The following is a 24,582-nucleotide window of genomic DNA, read 5'->3' as shown; positions in this document are numbered from 1 at the left end:
ATGAACCATCTCATTAACTGTGCTACAGAGATCCCATTTAAATGGCAAGCTTTGAATGAGTGCTGCTGTACACTTTTGTTAGTCTCAGTCTTATTTGGGAAGGGAATCAAGATTTCATTCCAGCTTTCTTTGTTTGTCTTTCAAGAACCACTAAAGCTGTATTCACACAAATTTTGTAGGAATGTGCCCTATGTCATAGCCTACAAATTATTTGGTTTTGGTGCATTTAAAGGTCATCTTCCAAATTAGCAAAATTTTCTTACATCCTGGCTTTTCAACCTTAAATATAAATATTGTATCCTAACTGTAAGTGAGGTTTGTTCTCTAAGAAATGATAGTGATTATTTAAAGTTGTCAAACTTCATACATTTTTATTCTTTGGTCATACTATGTTCTCAAAATAATTAATTTTTAAAGAGTACCTAACAGCAAAAGGAAGTATATATACACTAGAAACAGCAACTGTGATTTTATATTAAACAACTCAATAAGAAGTTAGATTTTAATAAATGTCTCATCACATAGTTTAATAATAATATATGTCTTGGACACCTGAAAGCTATATCATTACATTAGCTCTCCCAGCATAACCAATATTTGGCACATATAAACACAAAAAAGCTTTACTTTTGTCTCTGATTTCCCTGCTCCCTATCAGACTCACTTTTCTAAAGTCATATGGTGCCACTGTTAATTCTGATATCATTGCAGTTTGAAATTCTAGAGTAATTCATTGGATGGTTTCCCTTTACTATCTTTACTTAGGTACTGTAATTTTCTTATTACACAAAGTAATTTAACATTAGTATTATATGACATCTGTTCAATTACCTCTAAATTGGCTTAGAAGTATGTTAGAGAAAGATGTTTCCCTTTATTTAAATGTTTAATAGTGTATTTTTAAGCCACAAGTACGTGCACATGCAACACAAGAATATTCGAGGAGGTAATATTGCCCCTTTGGTGTCTACTCAGAACCCATTCCCTATAGAATAATTTTGGTATAGCTCAGATCTATCTTGAACTCTATCCAAAGGTATTTGTATGCTGAAATATGCCCTGTCTCATTTCATACTGGGGCTTGTTCCATGCTGTTTCCTCAAAGCAGAACTGTTTTGAAACTTCACTGAGAAGCTAGTAGAAGAAATAAACTTACATCATGAGTTCACATTCTGTTTCTGCCTGGTTTCCAACCTTGTGGCCTATAGATAAGTCAACTGCTCTATGTGCTGCCACCCTTACAAGTTTGGTGTAAGGATGGCATCAATGAGCACTTACCAAATACTGAGGAAATGCAGTATCACATTACCATTCTGATTACACTAAGTTTTAAAGTTAAAATTGAATTTTGAAAAGAAGTCAAGTCAGGTATTTGGTGTGCTTCAGTATTCTATTGGTAATTATTTTTCTATAATAATTCCCTCAGACTAGTATTTTCCTCACATGGCGTCTTCAAAAAATGGTAAAGATAGGGAGTGAAGGACAAAAATAAAATTAAAATTTGAGTTCTGATACGTGCTAAGAGCACATTTAGGTATATAATTCTAGAAGGTAGCTGTCATGCGTATTTTACAGATACAGAAACTGAGATTCACAGTGTTTATAACATAACTATCTAAATATACATATCAACTCAAACCCAGAGCAGTTGGCTGCAAAGCCCATAATCATTATATTCTGTCAGAAAAAAAATATGCTACAACTTTTGTTTCTTTTCAAGTTATGCAATAACTGTCAGCTTTAAAGACTATGACCAATAACAAGATAATAGGCGGGAAAGTAATAATCACTGCAGTACATCCAGGAAAGTAAATACTTTTGTCCATTAGCCAATGTCTGTTTCCCTATATTCATTCCTTCCACTAAGGGTCAGAGACAAGGTTCATGTGGGATTCTCACAAAGTCTATAAAATGTTGAAAGTCTTTTTAACTTCCTGTTAAGAAGTAAATCAGATCTGTTACCTAAATGCTGAGAGCACTTTTAAGTCATAAATTTTATATTTCAATGTGAAAAAAATCAAAACAAAGCAAAACCTAAAGATCCTACAACTTTAACTTTGAATCTAGGATCAGAAAAAAATAAAACTTTTAAATATTTCCCCAGCTAATATATGAATGAGATAAAAACATCTGTTGTGGCTTTGAGTTTACTAGGTCAAAACAATAAATTTAATGTTGAAATATTTGGCTGCTACATATAAAGATGGTATAAAATTAAAGTACGCTTTAATTTTCACTACAAATTTTAATTTTCAAATAGTTATTAGTTTATCATAATAGAAAACTGATTAGAATTTCAGTGTTTTAACTTCTAAATAAGTGAGAATTTATAATAAGTGCGAATTTATAAATCTAAATCATTTATTTTTAAAGTGAAATGTAAAGTACATATCATAAACCATTTTTGTGTTTATTTGTCTGTACTGTAATAATTCAATAAAGCCTTTTTTAAAAAAAAACTACAAAGCACAGGGTGGAAGAAAAATTCCTTACCTATAGAAGCGTATCCAATTCTTCCAATTTTTCTCTTAGAGTAGAATAGGAAAAATATTCCTGAGATTAACATACAATTTAAAATGTCAGGTCACTTTGTTTCAAGCTTCGGGTTCCCACAAAACCAGGGTTGCAGAACTTACATTGAGGACCTAATCTAAGACTTTTTCTTACTTTTATAAAGCATCAAAAATGTTGAGTGTTTACAGAGTGTCAGGTAATATCTTAAGTAAAATGTATTTATTTGTTCATTCAATAATTGTTTATTGAATACCTACTATGTGCTGACATTTTCTTAGTACTTTGTACATAGCAGAGAACAAAATAATGATCTTACTTTAATTGAGCTCCCATTCCAAGAAGGGTAAAAGAAGACAGATAAAACACAAAGAAAATTAAGAAATAAGTTATATAGTCTCAGGGAAGGTGGTGAGTATGCAGGCAGACGAAAAAACAAGCCTAAGGCAGGACAGACAATGAGGATTGAGAGTGCTTGAAGTAAGGACTATAATTTTAAATGGAGTGGCCAAGGTGGGTCTCACTCAGGAAGGTGACACTTGAGCAAAGTCCTGAGGAAGGAGGGGAAGTGGGCTGTGTCTGGAGAAAGAACTTTCTGAACACACAGAGGAAATAGCCAATACAAGAGGAGAAAACACTAAGAAGTTCATACTCTAGTGGCAGAAACAGAGATAGTAACTTGAAAGCAGATGTTAAAACCCAAATATGAATGGAGTAGACAACAAACAGTTCAAACATAAAAGAAAATGCTTTTAAACCAGGAAACTTACAACTATATATCTTAATGAAGACACTGTCTAGCATTACCTTTTTTATTTCCAAGAGAAATCTTAGTGAATATCCTTTTAGCATGGTGCTATATTCAAAATAGCTCTCGGAGACTATTTGCCTGCCTGAACTTCAAATATACAGTCAGCATGCAGACTCTGCTAATTTGCTATGTCTACTTAATGTCATCCCATTTAGACTACAGACTATCATTTCCAGTCTGGAGTCATATGTAAGATAATACTCAAGAGATGTTTTGATAAATTTTGGATGAGCACAAGAACAAAATTCTTTGGCCAAACAATGCTTTTACCTTTCTGAACACTTTAACAACTCTCCTCTTTAGAGTAATCCTATAGGCAATGGCAGGAACATGCATGGGTAAAGAAACTATAAAATTAGTACCTCAATTACTTCTTTATTATTAAAATATTCTTAATTTTTTTTCATTTAGCCTCAGTTGAATTTCATCTACGTTCCAAACCCAGAATATAATATAAAGGCATTTTATTTCTCTTTAAGAAAAAGATTTTTTTCCTTTTCTAGATGTGAGAAAAAAATTATCTTTATCATAATTCACATTTCATGCATTCTCACTCATTTTCTATTACATCACATCAAATAATTCTACAAATCAGTTTTAGTTATATTCTATGGATGCATGCACAGAGTTCTAATCAACATCAATGGATACTATAAGCATGCCAAGACAACATATTATTTTAAATTTCTTGAATTAATACCACATGTTTTAGTGGTACATACTTGAATGATAAAATTAGTCTTCTGGTTTCTATCCTGACATCATGAATAGATAAACTCAGAAGACATTTCAAACAAGTTTTCCTCCCATGTCTACTTAGCCTATTAACTTCACCCCTACTACCATCCTTAGTACTAATGTATTACCTTGCAAAATAGTATTTACGTGGGAAAATACAGTGTTGTACAGTTATCCTCAAACATCTCCAGTTGTTTCTGCTTTACCTTCCCAAACACATTGTAAATTCCTTGAAGATATAAACTGTTGAGTTTAGTGTTAATTCATACTTTCTAAACACTGTTTATTAAACTATGGTGAATCAAGAACTGGGATAAGCACTGGAAAGTTAAAAAAGAAAAAGGTTCCTGATTTAGGAAAACATATACCCTAACAGGACAGATAAGGAGATTAATACAATGTAAAGTCTTGCAGTAAGGGCATGTGCTGTAAAGAGAGTTACAAAGAGGACACTAAAACTCTTAATATTTATCTACCTAGATTGACCATGTTACACAGTTATGACTGGAAAACAGAAAACTCAAATATTTATAGAAACAGTATCTACAGGGTCAGAATGCCTAACAAGATCCAAATAAGGATGAGAATTCCAATCTGATAGATGCAATGTGATCAAATGTATACAAGGTATTAAGTGTCCTGTTGAAAGTATACAGTGTAAACTATGTCAGCTAATTGTACAAAGCAAAACAAACTAAAAAAAAAAAAAAGAAAAATTAAGGATCTGAGAAATAAGGCAAGTTTAAAATTAGGGGGGAGATGTGCAAATGTTTTCTGTTTTCTCACTGTAAGACAATGAGAGAAAATGTATTTTGCACAGTTGTTAAAGTTTATTGATAAAACTTTAAAATTTAGCCTTCATATAGCAAAATCTCTTTTGTGACTCTACGTGATTTTCTTAAGAGATAATAGAGAGGTTTAGCACTACACTCATCCTAATGAAACAGTTATAACAACTCACCTGAATAACTTTAAGATAGAAACTATGTTTTACATTTCCTTTACTTACATATTACAAATTTTAAATTGCTGAATTCATGTGTAGTTGTAATTTTATCAACATTAAGTACCAAAAAGAACAAAGGAGCACTTTATGAACTTCAAACTTTAAGGCAAATATTAAGAGCAATGATTTTTATGTAAATGTGAACCATAAAGCTTAGAGTTTAGAGAAATATTTTTTAAATGTCTAGATCCAAAAAGCATGTAAGTAAAAAGAGAACTGTTTAAAGAGCTGCCATCATCAAGTGACAACAGTGGAAGAGAAAGTCACTTAACTTCAATTCTATCTGATTGCATGTGAAATGTCTGACAAAGTTGGAGTTCCCTGTTTTTAATTTTTTTTTTTTTAGTATGAGTCTTCACTAGAACATCATAGCCCATACAGAAAAAAAAATTAAAAACAGACAGGCTCATTTCCATTCTACATTTCACATGCAATCAAAAAGATTTGGGAGAAGAAATAAAACCTCTCTCTTCCACCCTCCTTCTTCCCTTAGGGAGCAAGGACTGCTAAGAAGATGAGAGGTAACTACCCACAAAAAGGAATCATGCAGAATTTTATTTAACTGTAACACTTAGTATACTTCATTTCAGAGGAAATAAAATTGGTATTGTCTAAAAACTTGTCTTTGCAAATCTCCAAAATTATATTGTGGCCCACATCAAATTTCAAATCTAGCACAATGGACAAAATACAAAAGTCTGCATTTGTTACTCAATGAATCTGAGTCTATACATTCCAGAAAAACCTGAGAGATTCTGGAAGAAAAAAAGTCAAAATTTTTACACTTTCTCTTTTCATTCTGATAACTCAAGAAAAAGCATAAGGCTTCCCCTGAATTATTCAGTATCCCCTTGAAGGACAGTGCTCATAAAATATTCAACCCATCTTTGCATTCCTAGCATCCAGCAATGTGCCTAGGCAAGAGAAAGGGTTAAAATATATACATTGTGTTTATTTAAGCAACTGTAGATTTTAATTATTGCTATTTAAATCTTCTTAAAAGATGTTTTCTAACTGCCTTTAGTTGTGTTTCTTAGAACTTAAAAATCTGTAACAATAATATTTGCTTAATAAATCAGTGAAATAAAAAAGAATGATAAAAATTATTATTGTTCAGTTCTTTATTACCTCCCTAGAATTCTACATCCAAATATGTTTATTATGACTAATATTTCATTAATTTAAGACTATGAGATTACCTAGTCCAGTATTCCTCCAAAAAGTATTTTGTAAAACACTGACTCTGAAAAAAACGCTAACAGTTTGCTTCTCTTGGGGAACAAGAAGGGAAGGATTTCATAGTAGAATCAGAGTAGGAAACTAGTTTATATGTACTTCTTTATGCAGACCTTCTCAGAAACTTTCTTATAGTGGTATGCATTTTAAAATATGTGATATTTTATGCACCATTATTTTATGCTCCATTAGAAAAGAGGGAAAAAGTTGCCAAACTATGATGCAGTCTTATTATCACAATGATTTTAAGCTACATCCCAATTACCAATACAGTAAAACATGAAAAGGCATATCTAAGAATTGATGAAATATGGATCATATGCAGTTTCTCAATGTGATGAAGAGATTTGTTTTACAGGGTAATTAGTAGAACTAGTGTTCTTCAGATTAAAATTTGGGAAAAGAGGCCATGGATTTAGCTCAGTGGTTCTGCCACCTGCCTTGCAAGCACAAGGTCCTGAGTTCAATCCCCAGTACAAAAAATCAAAATTTAGGAAAAGACAACTTCTAGCCCAAAACTAGTGAGAGAGAGAGAGAGAGAGAGAGAGAGAGAGAGAAAGGTTGGTCTAGAAAGTTAGTTGACATAGTCTGATTAATGCAAGCCAGGATCTCTTGTCTGCATCTTTCCTCCATTAATTTATTTACTTATTATATTTCTCTCTTGAAGCCATGCTTTCTTTGTATTTTAATATGCTTATTACTATATGACCATAGCCCATTCTCATCCCTATCTTCCCATCTCTCACCCTCACCACTCCTTGCTAATCATATCTGCACATTCTTTTAGTAGCCTTCTGAAGAACTGTCACTGTGTGAAATCTCAAGAAGCTAGTCTGCCATTTGGGACAGAGAGAAGCACAATGCTTCTCACTTGTATTCCCTCCCTCCATAGTGAAAGAAAAAAGGAAGTGTTTATATAGACTCATAAAACCATCAAATACATAACCCTTTCATCCTACAGATAATAAAATGTGGACCCAAAGTGACCATCTTTCTCACCAGAATATACATTTCTTAAAAAACAGAGGTCCTATTACTTACATGTAGCATTATTTTGATACATAAGATGATGTTATTTATGCCCAGTCATTTGTTCGTTCAACAAATATTTAATGAACATGTATTAAGTGACAGACCCAATGGTATTAGCAGAGATGTAGCAATGAATTAAACACACAAAAGTCTGCACTTCTGGAGAATACTTTGCAGAAACCACAAATGTCCTAATTAGAAAGAGATTTTGCCTGATTGCTTTTCCTAGATTTACTTCATGTCCTCCCCCAGCACCCTTTTTTCAATCTCTTCTCTTTTACAGCAAGGAATTAAGGTTTCACAGGCAAAGTTTTGGAGAAATGTTAACTAATGTAACACCTGAGAGTCATTTCTAACTGTAAAAGATTTGACCAGAGGGGTATATAATTCTCTTTACAGATGAAGAATAGGAATAAAAGATACATAATAATTCCTGAGGACAGAAAATAAATTGGTGGTAAGAACAAACTAGTAAATACTGTATATAAAATAAGTTTATAAGTTCTTCATCAGTGTTAATAATATGGCAAGCTCTAAAACTTACTGTGATATTATCTAAAATTACAGAAAAATATTAAAATATTAATCAGATGAAATATAATATGAACAGCTGCATCCTTCTTACCTAACATGTATTTCTGCAATGAAACAAAACCTCACAAAACTACATTTATAGAAGTCTAAATATTTTTTCTTGCTTAAAATTTAAATAATCTAATGCTTTAAATTAATATTCCATTCTTTGCAGCTATGTGTGTGAATATAATAAATATATTTAGTGTTAAAGGAATGCTAATCATAAAAGCTACTGATTAAATTTAAACTAAATAAATGTATAGCTCTTATAAATCAATTAATTAACTGACAGTTTCATAATTCATGGTACATTTTTATAACATATATTTAAATTACTAATACAAGTGCAAAGATACTAGTGTAAAAGAAAAAACTAGAAAACTTAAATAAAGTTGGGGTTTTAAATTTTCAAATTGATTTCAAATACAAAGGCACAAAAGGTAATTACAGATAATTTGCAATTAAACCTCAATAAAATTTATTTTAAAGAATTTTTAATTGAAATATATCTAACAAAATAAATCATAAGTAATTCAATCTCTAAGTGAAATGTTTAGGTAAGCTGAAGCTACAAAGTAGGAAAGAATAATAAAAATTCATCAAATATCTATCTCACTCAATATGAGTGAGTCCGTGAAATGTAACTCATGGCTCATTCCTTCATTAAACTTGTGTATGCTGAAAGCAAAAGTCAGCTCATTTTAATAAATTCTTCTATAACCTGTTAAGTAACATTATTGTGAGCTTGTCTAGATAAATATCTAACTACTTGTGTGATTTCCAAAGTCTATTTTGTTTAGATGTTCTACTCCTGTAGAATTATCTGTTTTCAGAGCTAGTAATATGTTTTATATTCTATACAATCACTGTTAATTAATTACTGCATTTCTCAAACAAAATTAAAATTTATTTATTTTTGGTTCATGCTCATTTTAATCATATTGTTATTAGATATTGCTATGTATTTTATAATTATTAATAAATAATAATAATAATTTATTGGACATTTAAACTAAGCTTAACAAAGTCCACATTTAATAAACCATATGCCCAACATCTTATTTGTACAGATACAATGTTCTACAACAACTAAGCACTGACTAATATGCACTGTTCATAAATAATTTTTAAAACTCATCTGGTAATTAGATGCTGCACAATAACTTTTCAACATTAACTAAAACTGTAGTCTATCAAAAAGCTACAAAAATATTTTGTTTTAGAAAAAGTAAAGCGGCATCAGCATATTCATTAATCAACATTTTAAATGTATTTTTCTTAGTTTCCTAAAATACTTTTATTCATGAAAAAATGCCATTTCATGCTTAACAGTCAACATGTTAAACTAATAACATTTTCAGGATTCTATAAAAATTCAAAACAGCAAAACAAAATGTAAAATTTTCTTTAACTCTTGGGTGGTCTGCTGCAGAAAATTTAGCTGCATATAAAACTATAAATTACTGTTAAATAAGCTATTTGGATACAAGATAAGTTAATTTATGAAAACTTGTTTTAGTTTATAGAAAGTCTACACATGAAAGACAATTTCAGTGAGATGTGCAAGCAAAAGGAGTTGGAATCCTACTGAAAACGGAAAAAGGTTTTCACTCTACAAATATTGTTTGAACATAACATAAGCAGAAAAATTGTGGTTCACAAATCCATATGTTCTTAACTGGATATTCTTTACATACTTTTACGTTTTCACAATGCACCTATGTAGTATCAGTGTGCATCCATGCTGTAAAAGTATGTAAAACTAGTGCCATCTACTGGGAAAAGTGGATACCACGCAATCAACTAACTACAAATTATTTCGTGAATTGAGTTGAAAATCTGTACGTCTGTTTTTAGACTTTGTCTCTGTTTTCTTTTTAAAATATCCTCCCTAAGGTATTTTTAATAATCAAAGAATTTAGGTAAGATGAACGCATAAAAACGGTAAAACTGGAGAACTGAGGGCTTTCATCAGAATACATGAGAGAAAATTCTGTTGGTGCCACTAATACACAAATCAGAAATACTACATTCTGCTCAGTTTTTATATTGGATTCATATGTATGTGTTAGAATAGTAGTTCAGAACTCTATTCAAAGAGCCCTCCCTGAAAAAATTCAGAGTATCTAACAAAAAAACCCTTGACATTATTTGAAAAATTATGCTTAGGTACACACACACATATTTTTCTGGTAGGATGGTCATGACTTTTATCAAAGAACTATAGAAGTGACCCATGTTTTTATAATCCAAAAGGTTTCCAAAAAACTAATACAGATAATTAATCTATTCAGGAAGTAAACAAAAAACTGCTAAGTTCAGTTACTTTTTAGTAGTAACATCACTTGCTATTAATGAACTATTGCCAGCTCAAAATTGAGGAAGTGCTTTTTGCTTATGGATGTTGCTTTGAAACATACATGTACTATTTCTTTTTTAAAATTGAGAATTTAAAATACAAAACAATACTAATTTGATCTAAAAAGTTATCCAAAAATTCAGTTCTTAATTCTCATGATAAGTATAAAATGTACTTATTGAGTCATTGAGCCAGGCATGGTAGCACACATCTGTAATCCCATTACTTGGGAGACTGAAGCAAAAGAATCACAAGTTCAAGGCCAGTCTGGGCAATTTACCAAGTGCAAGGCCAGATTGAACTGTCTAATGACATCCTGCCTCAAAAAAAAAAAGCACTTATTCACTTCCCCGCTAAATATACCACCAAAACTCAAAACTGAGAAGAAAATATAAGAGCACTTCTGGATAATATATTCTGTATCTGTGTTAACCATTTTTTATTATCTGTTTAACTACAATGTGATTTATACCTAAGACATCCACTATAATGTATTAACACAATAAAGTGAAAAAAGAGAAACTGTTTTTAAAATAAATTCAAAGACAACTAAACTATCAACCTTACTTTTAATCTTCCCATATAAAGGAATCTCAAATTATTTTTATTCGGTGTTACAGTTATGATTTCACCTACATATAAACTTTCTAAATGTTCATTTATTCATTTAATAAATATTTATTAAGTGCCGGGCAGTGTGCTAAACTCTGGAGCCATAAGCTCTAATGAATAAGAGTTCTACTTGCACAGATGTATTCTATGACTTTCAAACTCCATTTGCAAAATTCCACTTTTAAGATTTTTAATTTATCCATTAGAATATTATGATATAATATTATTACAAATCACATAATATCCATGTGGCTCTTCAATTCATGGAGATTGTTAAATATGACCCTGAAGTTAAGTCAGAGTCACAACCACATATTATGTACACGAGGTTAGAAAAAAGTATACTTTATCACTATGATTAGTACTATTTAGACAAATACCCTCACTTGGCTAAAAACTACCATGATATCTAGTCTAAGCTGCAATTACACTGAATTTTTATCTAACACTAAAGCCATAAGTAAAACTGTGCTGCCTAATCCCTCCTTAGATAATGCTTTAGTCTTAATTTAGCAGCCAGAAATTCTAATGTTCAAATGGAAAATATTTCTATCCTCCCATTACAACCTAGCAGGCTTTTCTGTAAGTCTGCATCATTAATTAGTATTGAGTTTGAAGACATAATAACCTAAGGCCAAATGTTAAAATAAACGGCAGTTAATAGAATCAAGTAATTTCAGACCTGAATAAATTATCTAATTTTAATTTTTCATTTTAAAGATGACAAGACTGAGATCTGGGGAGGTTTACTGATTTACTCAAGGTCACACAAGTTAATGACAGAGCTATGGTTAGAGTTTTCTTACTCCTATTCCAATGCACTTTTTAATAATTAAAAGAAATAGTTATAGGAAATTAAGAGGAAATTCTGAAAGGAAAAAATTACTTTAATGACAAACATGAGTGAACCATAACTCAGATGCACTTAATAAGCTCTAAATTAAAATTATGTTTTATTTAAAAATAAGAAGAAAAGGAAGTCAAAGCTGAAAAATGATAGATTACTCTTTTGGGCTATGACCTTCATTCAGGTCAATCCAGTTATAATCAACTTTAAGAGCCTGTTCCAAATATTTTTTTAGTTCTGTAATTATTTCATATTGACTAATACTCAAAATTAGTAGGGTACTGGCCTGGGAACAGAAATCTTTTTTATTTATAGAGATTTCTGTTGTAATGAGTTTTGACCAGGGAACAGTAAATTAAAGCATTTCTTCAAACTCTAACCTTAATTTCCTGTATCTCCAATTTTGGCTTCTTCTCTACCTACCTGTACAAAATAATAAAGACTAGAATTCTCATTTCAAGGTCACTTTTATATTTCAAAGTTTAGTTTCTTTCAGTATTGTTGAACACAATTTCTTCAACGTTTTTATACATATAAGAGTGAAATTCTGTTAGAGAAATAACTGATAAAAATTTTGCTAATAATCAAGTTGTAAAATATCTAAGCACTAGAAGAATGCCTCTCAACACTTTAAAAATTAAGTGGTACCTGAATGGTTAAGGAACGATGGAATACTGTTCTAACAATTCATATGCCATATTAAAATAAGTCTATCATCCCTATGTAATAAAGATACAGAGTTTCTCTGGGTTTTTGTCTGTACTGGAGAGTAAGAATAAAATAAAAAATGTGTTGCATATTTATAGGACTTGAATTCTGGGTCAGCAGGATGTATAAGTAAAATAAAGCAATCAAAACAACAGACTGAGATGGTTGTTTCTCAAACAGAAAGTGTTTCGTGGTTCTTATTAAAATAAAAGTAGTTAAATGGAAGATAGGACATATTTAAATGTTTCTGAAAGCCTATTTTATTGGAAAAATAAAAATTTATTTGGATACAGACATATAGATTTCTATAGTGAATCTAATGAAAACATGTGGTATACCTACTTTATGCCAGCCAGTATTCTAAGCACTTTTCACATTGCAATCAATTACATTCTCTCACCAACCCTTTTAGGTAGGTACTGTCGTTATATTCTCTTTACAAACCAAGTGAAAACTATCAGCTTTGTAGAATCTATCTTGGGATCATTTTGTTTGCAAAATTTAAAGACTTTTTTCTGTGTGTGTGCGTGTGTGTGTGTGTGTGTGTGTGTGTGTGTGTGTTACTAGGGAATGAACTCAAGGCCTTCACAGAGCTATATTACCAGTCCTTTCTTATTTTGAGACTGAGTCTTGCTAAGTTGCTAAGTTTCCCAGGCTGGGCTCAAACTTGTGATCTTCCTGCCTTGACTGCCCGATGTACTGAGGTAAGAACTGTGTGTCACCGTGCCTGGCTAAGATATTTATATTTCAATTAAACAACTTCATATGAAAAACTTTGGTACCATGAATGTCATGTCTCAAGAATACACTCTTAATAAGTTGTTTCTGTAAATTCTTAGCTTCTTCTATGTATAGCAAACCCATGTTACAAGAACTATGCTAGAAGCATTCTATCCTTCCCAACCCCCTGTAAACTAAATAACTTTCCCAGCCCAACTCTCATACATAATACACAACAAGAAAATGTTTCACATGGCACAAGGACTACAGAGGCTGCCATTCCTCAACCTCATATACAATGCAACAGATAAGCCTTATCAGTTCTACATCTGGACTCTCCCTAATCCATCCCTCCCCCACCCCTTTTTTTTCAAACCCACTGTAATGACCATTGCTAAGGTTCTCAAATCTTCATGGTACCATCCAGCCTCAAAGCCTCCAATATACTACATGGTGTCTGTGCAGGGCATGTGAGGGCCAGGAGGAACATGGAGAACAGTGGTTGGGGCTTCATGAAGGTAGTTGCATTAGCCCATCAAGCTACAAAAAATAAACATAAAATCTCCTTTTTTAAAAAAAGTGTATTTGCTACTGAGATACAGCCTCAAGACAGATGCCTTATCCCCCTCCCTTCTAATTGTCATCTCAGCTTCTCTCCTACAAACTTCTAGAAAACCAGCACTGACTTTCATGCATACTAAAGCAATAGTGTTCATTAAATGTAAATGAAGACATATCCTTCCATTTCTTCCCCAAGATTTTAATACCTTAGAACACTAAGGTACTTTATAATTTGGCTATCTTTCCTTCTTCACCTCTTCCACCTGCCCTCACCCTCCAAGCTACCTATAGTAAATAAACTGCATTTTCTCAACACAAATTGCTCTTTCAGGCCCTCATTTTTTACCCTGCTAGTCTATATGTTAAAAAGCCCTTCTCCCCTCCTGGGCCATGGGCTAACTGCTGCTCATGGTTTGAGATTCAGCTGAAGTACTATCTCCTCCATGGAGGCCTCCTTAAACTTCAGAGACCTTACCTCTCTTCCAAAATTTCTTTTTTCAGGCCGGGGATTTAGCTCAGTGGTTTCATCGCCTGCTGCGCAAGCGCAAGGACCTGAGTTTGATCCCTGGTACCAAAAAAAAACAACAACAACAACGAAAAAACAAAATTTCTTCTTCTAAAGAAAAGACAAGCCCATCTTCCTGTGAATCCCCATAATACTCCAGGCATAAAACATTCTAGTCTAATCATATCATTACATGGCTCAAAGATCCTTACACAGTTCCATCTCTACCTCGTACTTGTTGAAAAAAAGCAGCTTTACCTTTTCTGTATCTCTGTATCCTCACTGCTTAACATAATGCCTGGCACTCATAGTTCAAAATCAGTAAATATTTAACAAGTTAGAATTAAAATCTTCATCCAGTACTGTAATAGAGATATGTTCCTTAATATAAAGTTAAAATACTGATAATTATATTCATAGAAATAAAATATTTGACCATTACGGTTTTCCTAATAAAATTTAAACATTAAACTTATGATATAGGTACATATGAAATTTTGGAATGTCACAGTTCACTTCTTTAAATGCTTAAAAATATCATATTTTTAAAAAGTATAATGGTTCTAATTTATGAACCAGTTGACACACACTTTATTTGTTCTGTTTATGTGTCACTGTTAAGTAGAGCATCTTTTCTTTTTAACTATAATACATAAGTAACATAATTATGCTTAAGTTGTTCATTTTATTTTTTTTCATAAAGGAATGGCCACATGTGGAATGAAAAGCATTTTCATTATCCTTTAGCAAGATGAATGTCCTATTTTGTGTGATTTGGGGCAATTTCTTACTACAACTACCAGGCTCTTATGAACATTATGATTTGCAGATGTGTAGTGTGCACTACAGAACAAGAAGATATCGTGAAATATTAGTGACAATTATATCCTGGGCAAGGAAACTGGACAATGTCTCCAAGGGTTGTAAGGATTGTGGAAATGAATGTTACTTAAAGTAGAGTGGTGACTTATAACCAGTTTCCATCTTCAAATCAGAGCCCAAATAAAAGAAAACAAAATTTAGCAAGATATAGTGGTGTATCATTTCCTGCAGCAGAAACACCCACTCAGACCAGTGCCCTCACTATGTACAGTACAATGAGCAGCAACCTGAGGGAAGCCCACAGGCTCGCAGGGCGACTGGCTGGCTCTTTGTCACCAAGTGCAGCAGGTTGAACGCAGACATCACTGTGATATCTTCCCCAACAAAACAAGAGGCAAAGAACAGGAGCAAGAGCTGAGTAGGAGAAAAAAGAAAACAAAAGACAAATTAAAACATCTCAAATGTTAAACACATTCATTGAACTATTGATAGTTACAGGAATGAACACACAAATTTCTATTATTCAGATGATGAGCTTAGTTTCAACCCAGGCTTATTTATATTTTATGACTAAAATACACATTATATAATAGCAGAGTAATCTGTGAACACATTTTTCAAGAGGTTGAAGTTTAAAATAGGTGAAAGGAATTAGCTTTTTCTGAGTTTGTACCATGTGACAGGAACAGTCTGGGACTTAATATACACATTGTATCATTTAATTCTTACAATAAATCTAGGACATAGGTTTTTATCCCCCAATACTTATGAGAGAAAACCTACGCTCAGAGGTCTAGGGGCATAGAGCAAATAATCGGTGGAAAAAGGATTAGAAAACCCCGTTATATCTAACTGCAAAGCCATATTCTTTCCTTTTACCATGCTGCCTCTTCCAGCAATTTGCAAATCTCCCTCCCTGGAGAAGACTGTAAATTACAGTAAGAGTAAGAAACTTCTTTTGTTAGAGTTTCTTTTTTTTTAATAAAGTGGAAAAAAAAAACCTAAGGGCAACTAGGAGAATTCTCTTTAGAAACAGTGCTAAGTTTAAATAAAACATGAAGCACATGAATTTTCATTTAACTTTATGATTTAAAATTTCTAAATAAATTTCTGTGAACAATATTCATAGCATTAAAAAGTATAAAAATATTTTTCTAAAGTCTTTGGAAATGAATCATTTGTGTGAGTATTAAACTTTAGAGAAAAGTTTAGTTTTTTTGTTTGTTTGGTTGGTTGTTTTTGGTACTGGGGATTGAACTCCAGTCCTTGTACTTGCAAGGCAGGCGGCGGAACCACTGAGCTAAATCCCTGGCCCAGAAAAGTTTAGTTTTTAGGATTTTCATAAAAGTTCTGTAATAACATTTTAAGTAGTTTTAACTACCAAATATCCAAAATAGATATAAAATTAAAGTTTGTTCATTTCCTGACCACCATCTCCACCCCTCCCAACACACCCCAAATAAAAATCTGTTCCTGGACTCTCTGACCTCCTTGAAGAACAAACACATAATAAGCAGTAATATATTTTACCAAATCACTCTGGAGTATATCTGACAGAAATCTGCTTGTATTAACATGCCTGAACTCTGACTTCTCTAAACTAAACTCACTACAAAACTAAAACATTTTTGTGTTACTAACTGGAGACAAAGAGGAGGAAGAGGGAAGGTAAGTATCACAATGCACAGCCTGAAAGAACCATTAAACATAAATAAACATGTCATTTTCGTGAGTGACTGCAGAGCAGGGGAAAGAGAGCATGCTTTTGGAGCAGACTACTGACTAATAAAAGATCAAAGATCTATACCTCACAGCACTATAAATAAAAATGTATTTTTTCTTGAGAGGCTTCTCTGTGAGGAATAAAGTGTGCACTGTAAATGTAATTGCTTAGGAAAGCTGCAGCCCCATTGTGCTCCTGCAGCTAACTATAAAACGTCTTCCTATTCTGTTTCATCAACTGCTGTACCAGGCAGCCTAGGCGCCTACCGATCCCTGTGGCCATCTGGCTTGTGTCAAAGCCAGCGCACAGGAAGAAAGGCAGTGATGTCACCCTACAGGTCAGGCAAAGAACAAAGATGCATTCTACAATTAAAAGCTGAGGCCGAAAACAACGGGGGCCCTCCAGCATGATATGACTGGGTAATTTAATGTTTTGATTCCATTGCCTTTTTTTCTACCCAAATAGTCAGGGCTCCATCTAGTGGATAATTAGTTTTGCCCAGTTTTTACATTCTAACTTTTTTTTTTATTCATTCTTTTTTTTTTCTTTCTTTCTTTCTTTCTTTCTTTCTTTTTTTAGAGCTGACACAGTGCTGCATCAGTACCAACAAAATAGAGAAAATAAAGTGATTACTTTTAGAGTAATCCACTCTATACTGAAAATGCAAAAAAAAACCTGTCACGATGTTCCTCATTCTCAATTTTACAAAGAATGCATTTTATAGGTTAAGATTTGATACAATCCTCACTATTCTAACACTCACAAGGATGGTAGAAAAAGCAGCTAAGTACACAAAATGCATGTAAAGTAGCATTACTTACACTACCCTGAAAATATGTAGCTGAGATGTAAAGTGAAAAACTGTTCTAGACAATGCATCCATGCATCCAGATGCCCTGCTAAATCAAACCTTTAATCTTATATTTAACGTGGCTCTAGCATGTGACATTAGGATTAACTCTAAAATATTCTTACACTGAAGTGTTTTAACAAAATGGGGGGGCAGGGTCTGTGGTACTGGGAACTGGACCCAGGGCCTTCCCACTGAACTATATCCCCACCCCATTTGTATTCTTTTGACACAAGGTCTCACTAAGTTCTCCTGGCTGAGCAGCCCATCCTGACTCATCCTCCCAGAGGCATGTGCCACCACAACTATCTAAAAATACTTTTTTGGCTAATAGCACATAGATATGCTCAGGAAATGTTAGCCACTATTATTATTTAAATGTGTCAAATATTTGCTATAGTTAAAGTTGTATGAATTAGAAAATTCTTACAGTCCATTTATACCCAACTCTATTTAGAGCTAGCAGGTCAGTCTCCAAAGAACCCTATTTAGACCTGAAAACTTACTATTGTAATTGTTATTCAACAATGAAATACCTACAAAAAAAGGAAAGAATGGAAACAAAGTCTCCGCAAATAGGGAAGGGTGGAGGGGGTGAAGGGAGCACAGGGAATGGGGAAAAAATAAGAACCAAGATACATCATGTACAGGTACAAGCACCCAGTGATAAATGTAAACGTACTGTGTACCTAAAATGTACCAATAAAAGAATTTAAGCAAAAAAAAATTGTACAACAAAGAGATCCTAAAGACAACAGTTGACTAAGCACTCAGCATGTGCCAGGCACTATTTTAAGCACTTCACTTTTATTAGCTCTTTTAATCCTCATAACCTTGAGAGATATGCACTATCATTTTCTCATTTTAGACAATAGAGATTGAGACTTAGGGAGGTGAAGTAATTTGCCAGCTGCAGGGGGCTGTTTGTTATCATTGAAAGCTCTAAAATGTTCGACATCACTGGCCTAGACTCCTACAGCTAGTAAAGGGCACAAAACCTAAGTAATTGGGTAATCTAATTAATGCACATGAACCCAGGCTATTTGACTCCAAGGGCACTGGTCTTGACAATTACATAACAGGCAACAAAAATCTGCAGGGTGCATCAGCCCACTCTACATACTCTGATTCTATGTATCTTTGTAAGTACAATGACTAAACAAGTAGAAAACATGTAATAAGGGAACTTAATTTTAGAAGGTTGCTTAAAAAATCTTTTCCACTGACACTGAGAGAAAAAAGTAGGAAGCTAAGGAAGTGAAAAGTCTGAAACACTTGTTAGATTTCTGTACTTGACTTTTAACAAGATACAACTTTAACTTCTCTTTCATCTTCAATACTTTTCTCTAAATTTCTTGGATGCACCCTTAGGATAAAATCCTAGGAATCCATAGAAATAACTGCACTTTAACCTACTAAAACTTAAATATATTTGAGGAACAAATAAAACAAGACATCCCTGCTCTCCAAAAAAATCCAAGTTTCAACTTGACAGCTTTCTTCTTATTATACTCCTTGAACTGCTTGTTTCTAGTCAGAAACAATCGTGGTCCAAAAAGAAGCAAAAGGAGTACATGACAATGTGCTTATTGAAATCAGCACTGAGTAAGAACCACCAGAACCTCCATAATACTCCAAGTTTATCCTGAACTTCCTCACTTTTATACTACTTTTACCTCAAATAATTACAGGGATGATTAATATTTACAGATAACCTATGTGATATTTTTTTGAAAGCCAAGACAAGAAGTCTCATGCATCTTTCTAATCTTTCAGAAAATCTGGCACATAAACTTGAGAACAGTGGGTATTAAAAATTCCGGTTGAACAGTACCTACTAAGGAGTATCACACTATGTGTTGAGAATAGAATTAGCTTACACGATTATCTATAATTTCCTGCTTAAAAATGATGATTCCCCATTGCATAGTGCAGTTTCCCAAACCACATTCTGAAAGTCAGAAGACAGGCCTTCTAACAAGTTTGGTAGTCAAATACTCATATAAATGCTGCTCAGGAAGAGTCTGAGAGGTCTTCAGTAAATGTAACTGCTTAACTTTGTCTCAAGTGCTATAACTGAAATACTTTTGACCATACAAAACCCTTTTCTATCCTAACACATCCCACAGAAGACATTCTGGTAAATCCATTGGATGAAGTCCAAATTCCTAAACAAAACATCTAAAGTTCTAAATCTAGCTGCTGCCTAACTCTTCAGCCTTTTCTCTTACCATACCTCCATACCTCATACCACCCCACACTCACGATTCCCCCAACATGCTCATGATTTCCCCAAAAAGGACTACTATTTCCTACCTCCACCTCTACATCTTTATTCCATATCATCACTCTCTGCCTCCACTCTCAACTTCTATCACTTCTAACCTCTCCAATTCTAGTCCCTACTGGAGTACCCACCATATTATTACCTGCCTTAAGACAATTTCCAGGGCACTGATTTGCTTTCATCTCTTCTTCTTCAAGATTATAAATCTCTTAAAAACAGAGACCGTTTCTTTTTCATCTTTGTATCCTAGTACCAGCACATAACAGCCATTCATTTATTGAGGTAAAGACACAATATAAATTATTGCACAGTATTGATTGTCCAGGATCATCATTTTCAGTGCTATCTCTGTCAGCTCATCCTGTTTGTTCCAGAATTATCAGCAGTTCTGATAAAGAAGTGATAAGTTGGAAATGCAACCTGATTTGAAATCCAAAGATAATTCAAATGCCTTACACTGGTTTTGAAAAAATTCTACTTCTCCAGAAAAAACATTTTACTTTTTCTCCCAAAATTCTAACACCCCAAATTTTGACTAGAATTTTTTGCTAGTGTTTTGTTTTGGTCTTTTCTTTTAATTTTTTCCCTGCAGTTGAACAATAAACTACTAAAGAGAGATGGTATAAACAGTGAATGCAGGGAACTCCCAAAGTTGATAATTAGCATCAGAATAAACGAGCTGATTGTAGTAGTAGATTTAAAGTGACAAACCTAAAGGTCAAGTCCCTTTCCAATAAATGCCAAGGGAATGTCTACATCAGTGGTTTTCTATAGCTAGTATACTACCCCCTAAAATTGCAGAAACTAACAAAGAATGGACAAATTGGAATTTTGTTGAGTAGGGACAATTTTTTAAAATCCACAAAACCCTCATTCCATCATAGATACCAGAAAATAAAATTATACTAACACTAAAAACTAGGAAAACAATCTCAAGACAAAGAATATTCTTTTAAGTAGAATATATTATATTTTAAGTAGAATATATTATGTTTTGGAGGGTTATTATTGCTATTTTTCTCATTTTGTATAGAAGAAACTTTATCCTATGCCAGCATTTGGGAACCACTAATCTAAATGTCTATATAAAGTTCTATAAAAATATCGTTTCTATAAGCACAGTACCTGACATCTAGTTTATGTTTAACTCACATTCACTGAGGAAACTGACCAATCATTTCCTGAAATAAATAGCCAATTGGTTAGAATTTGGTTAAACAGAGATCCCTTTGTGATTATACTTGTTTTAAGAAAAACATCAGAACCCTAACTATAAAAAATTCTCAATCTTCTAAACCACTTAGAGTTAAGTGACTTTAAGACAAAAAATTTTTTAAGTTATTCAATTCGCCTACATAAGTTCTTACTACATGTAAAACAATGCATCAGGTGCTCATGAATATACAAAGATAAAGGCATGGTTTGTGTTGTCAAAAAACATACCCTAAATAGGAACACAAGATATGTAAATGTCTTAACAGAATTTGAAAACAAAGTGCTATGAAATTTCAGAAAAAGGAGAATTGTTTCCAGTTCAGGAGTGGCTGACATACATGTTGGCAGGGGTAGGGGTGGGGGATTACCAAAGAAAAGGTGTATGAAGGAGGACTCTTTTTTATTATTCTTTTATTTTTATATCTCTAGTGCTGCTCACTCTCAAACTTTTGATCTCAGAATTCTCTACATTTCAAACACCTTTTGTTTATGTAGATATACCCATGAATATTGTTATGGTTTAGATCTACAGTTTCTCCAAGTCTCCTGCATTCACCGGATGGACTTTTGGAAGGTGACTTTTTGGAAGGTGGCTTATGGGATTAATCCACTGAAGAGTTCAGAGGTGAATGTGCTGGGAGCATAACCTGGAAGGGTCCATTTCCCTCCCTGACTCTTTCCCTTTCTCTCTCTGCTTCCTGGCCACCATGACATGAGCAGTTTTCCTCTGTCAGACCCTTCTACCACCCTGTTTCTGCCTTGGAGCCAGCTGACTGTGGACTGCAAATGTGAGCCAAAATAAACCTCTTCTCCTTTAATTTGTGGGTGTTGGCTATTTTGTTCCAGAGACAAGAATGTGAATAAGACAAATATTCACTACATTAGAAATTACAATTGAGAAAATTTTTAAATATTTGCTATTTCAGTAAAAATAACAATAAGCTGCTATACACCTATAATCCCAGCACTTGGGAAGCTGAGGCAGGAAGATGGCCACAAGCTTGAGGCCAGCCTGGGCTGCATATGAGTTCAAGGCCAGCCTAAACTACACATCAAGACCCTGTCTCAAAAAAATTCAATAATAATAATAATAATAACAACAATGATAATAATAGGAATAATAAGTTTTAAATAACTTGCAAAACTAAATTTATAAAAATAGTTTTTTGAACTGACAACTTGAATACATTGATAAAAATGACATTTTATTGAAAACTGACTCTATAACCAAGAGTTCAACATTTTGGAAATCTTTTTAATTTTTTTTAAATTTTATTTTATTGGTACATTTTAGGTATACAATATAATGACATTCGTCGTTGGAAATCTGCACCTTTACATAGTCTCTCTTGGTTCTTATTTTTCCCCCTTCCCCTCCCCTCCCTTCAACCCCTTCAATCCCTTCCTATCTACAAAGATTTTGTTTCCAGTTTTTTGTCTCATATTAACTCCATTCTTTCCTTTCCCCTATCCTTCCCACTTCCCCTTCCCCTTTGTCCCTTTTCTTCCTATTTCACATTATCTATTCTACCTTTTAGTCCTTATTTACACTTTCAGTTTCTCACGCTAGAGAAACTATTCAGTATTTATACATGTGTGTCCTATTTATTTCACTTCAAAGTATTGCATCAATGTGCATCCATTTAGCTATAAATGTCTCTAATTTCTCATTTTTTATGGCTAAGTAGTACTCCATTTTATTTTTAAAAACACATTTTCTTTATCCAGTCTCCAGTTGATGGCCATTTGGGCTATTTTCAATTTTTAGCTATTACAAATTGTGCTGCTATGAACATGGGTGCACATATATCACTGGAGTATGATTCTTTTAATTCTTTGGGGAAGATCCCCAGCAGGAGAATAGCTGGGTCAAATTGGGACTTCCAGTCCTAGTTCTTTGAGGTATCTCCATACTGATTGGAAATCTTTTTAATATCTGTCTTAAAACAATTAGATTACCATTTTTGCTTCTGGAATCAATGTGTTATAATGTTGTTTGGTTGAAGTATATTGATGAAGAAAGTCTAGCCACACAAATAAGTAGTTGGAAAAGAAAGGAGTATTTTAATAACCTTTCCAGATATTTGTAGATATTCATCTTTGTTATCACAACAAAGATCAAAAAATGATACTCTGGAGGCCAAAGATTTAGCTTAGTGGTTCCACCACCTGCCTCACAAGCTCAAGGACCCAAGTTCAATCCCCCATACCAAAAAAAAAAAAAATGATACTCTGAAACTGTATCAAGGAATTTCTCATACATTTCATTGAAACCCACTGGTCTACCTTGATTTTCTCATATTATACACAGTTCATTTGAAAAAAAATTGTTTGACTGGGTTATACAGATCTTTCATTGTTGATGCACTTCATTGTCAAAAAATCATATTCATTACTCTCACCATTGATTTCATCAGAAAAGTTTCTAAATTATGAGAAGCTGTTAAGCTCACAGTACATATGTTTTCTAAAATTTAAATTTTAACTGGAAATTTAAATTTTTTAACTGGAAATTTAAATTTTTTAACTCAAATGTTATTAGTCACAATAAATACTGTCAGTGTTTTCCATAAATTTAAAAAAAAAATCATTTTGTTTATTTTTGAGAATATGCTTGCAAAATACCCAAGTCTAAATATGTTGGGAATTGTGTTCGCAGCCGCCGCTGCGCTGCCGTCGCTCTCCAACGCCAGCGCCGCCTCTAGCTTGCCGAGCTCCAGCCGAAGGAGAAGGGGTAAGGAGGTCCCTGTACCATAGCTCGTACAAAGCAGACTGCCCGCAAATCCACTGGTGGTAAAGCACCCAGGAAACAACTGGCCACAAAAGCCGCTCGCAAGAGTGCACCCTCTACTGGAGGGGTGAAGAAACCTCATCATTACAGGCCTGGGACTGTGGCACTCCGTGAAATTAGACGTTATCAGAAGTCCACTGAACTTCTGATTCGCAAACTCCCTTTCCAGCGTCTGGTGGGAGAAATTGCTCAGGACTTCAAAAGAGATCTGTGCTTCCAGAGTGCAGCTATTGGTGCCTTGCAGGAGGCAAGTGAGGCCTATCTGGTTAGCCTCTTTGAAGATACCAACCTGTGTGCTATCCATGCCAAACGTGTAACAATTATGCCAAAAGATATCCAACTAGCAGGGTGCATACGTGGAGAACGTGCTTAAGAGTCCATTATGGTGGGAAACATTTCATTCTCAAAAAAATTTTTTTCTCTTCTTCCTGTTATTGGTAGTTCTGAATGTTAGATATTTTTTTCCCCATGGGGTCAAAAGGTACCTAAGTACATGATTGCGAGTGGAAAATAGGGGACAGAAATCAGGTATTGGCAGTTTTTCCATTTTCATTTGTGTGTGAATTTTTAATATTAATGCGGGGATGTAAAGCATTAATGCAAGTCAAAATGTTTCAGTGAATAAGTTTCAGCAGTTCAACTTTCTACCAATTATAAATAAACCTGTTAAAT

General features: G+C 33.5%; 2 protein-coding genes across 11 annotated transcripts in view; one reads left to right on the top strand and one right to left on the bottom strand.

Moving 5' to 3' along the window:
• The window catches only part of Msrb3 (methionine sulfoxide reductase B3), a 180,664-nt gene that overhangs the window by 119,533 nt on the left and 36,549 nt on the right, over positions 1-24,582 (bottom strand). For 9 of the 10 annotated variants that reach the window (XM_087192252.1, XM_087192250.1, XM_087192249.1 and 6 more), the window contains one exon: positions 15,332-15,458. The exons of the other annotated variant lie outside the window; for it this stretch is intronic. In XM_087192252.1, coding sequence (XP_087048378.1) covers positions 15,332-15,458 — 127 coding nt within the window. The remainder of the gene's footprint in view (positions 1-15,331; positions 15,459-24,582) is intronic. 10 annotated transcript variants of the gene reach the window in all.
• On the top strand, positions 23,730-24,501 carry LOC101707539 (histone H3.3A-like). Its single transcript, XM_004861107.3, has 2 exons — positions 23,730-23,811; positions 23,862-24,501. The coding sequence occupies exons 1-2, from the start codon at positions 23,730-23,732 to the stop codon at positions 24,281-24,283; spliced, it is 504 nt and encodes a 167-aa protein (XP_004861164.2). The 3' UTR covers positions 24,284-24,501.

The sequence above is a fragment of the Heterocephalus glaber genome, unplaced genomic scaffold, assembly GCF_053883595.1.
Source record: "Heterocephalus glaber isolate CG9 unplaced genomic scaffold, H.glaber_assembly_v1.0 deba00001569, whole genome shotgun sequence".
Classification (NCBI taxonomy): domain Eukaryota; kingdom Metazoa; phylum Chordata; class Mammalia; order Rodentia; family Bathyergidae; genus Heterocephalus; species Heterocephalus glaber.
Note: the sequence above shows the minus strand (reverse complement) of the source record. Positions and strands in the feature narration are given on the sequence as shown.

What these genes read in the sequence shown, in the direction of transcription:
- LOC101707539 (XM_004861107.3), top strand. Translation starts at nt 23,730, where the DNA reads ATGCTTGCAAAATACCCAAGTCTAAATATGTTGGGAATTGTGTTCGCA. An exon ending in GCCGTCGCTCTCCAACGCCA is followed by an intron (nt 23,812 to 23,861) that starts GCGCCGCCTCTA and finishes AGGGGTAAGGAG; the next exon opens with GTCCCTGTACCATAGCTCGT.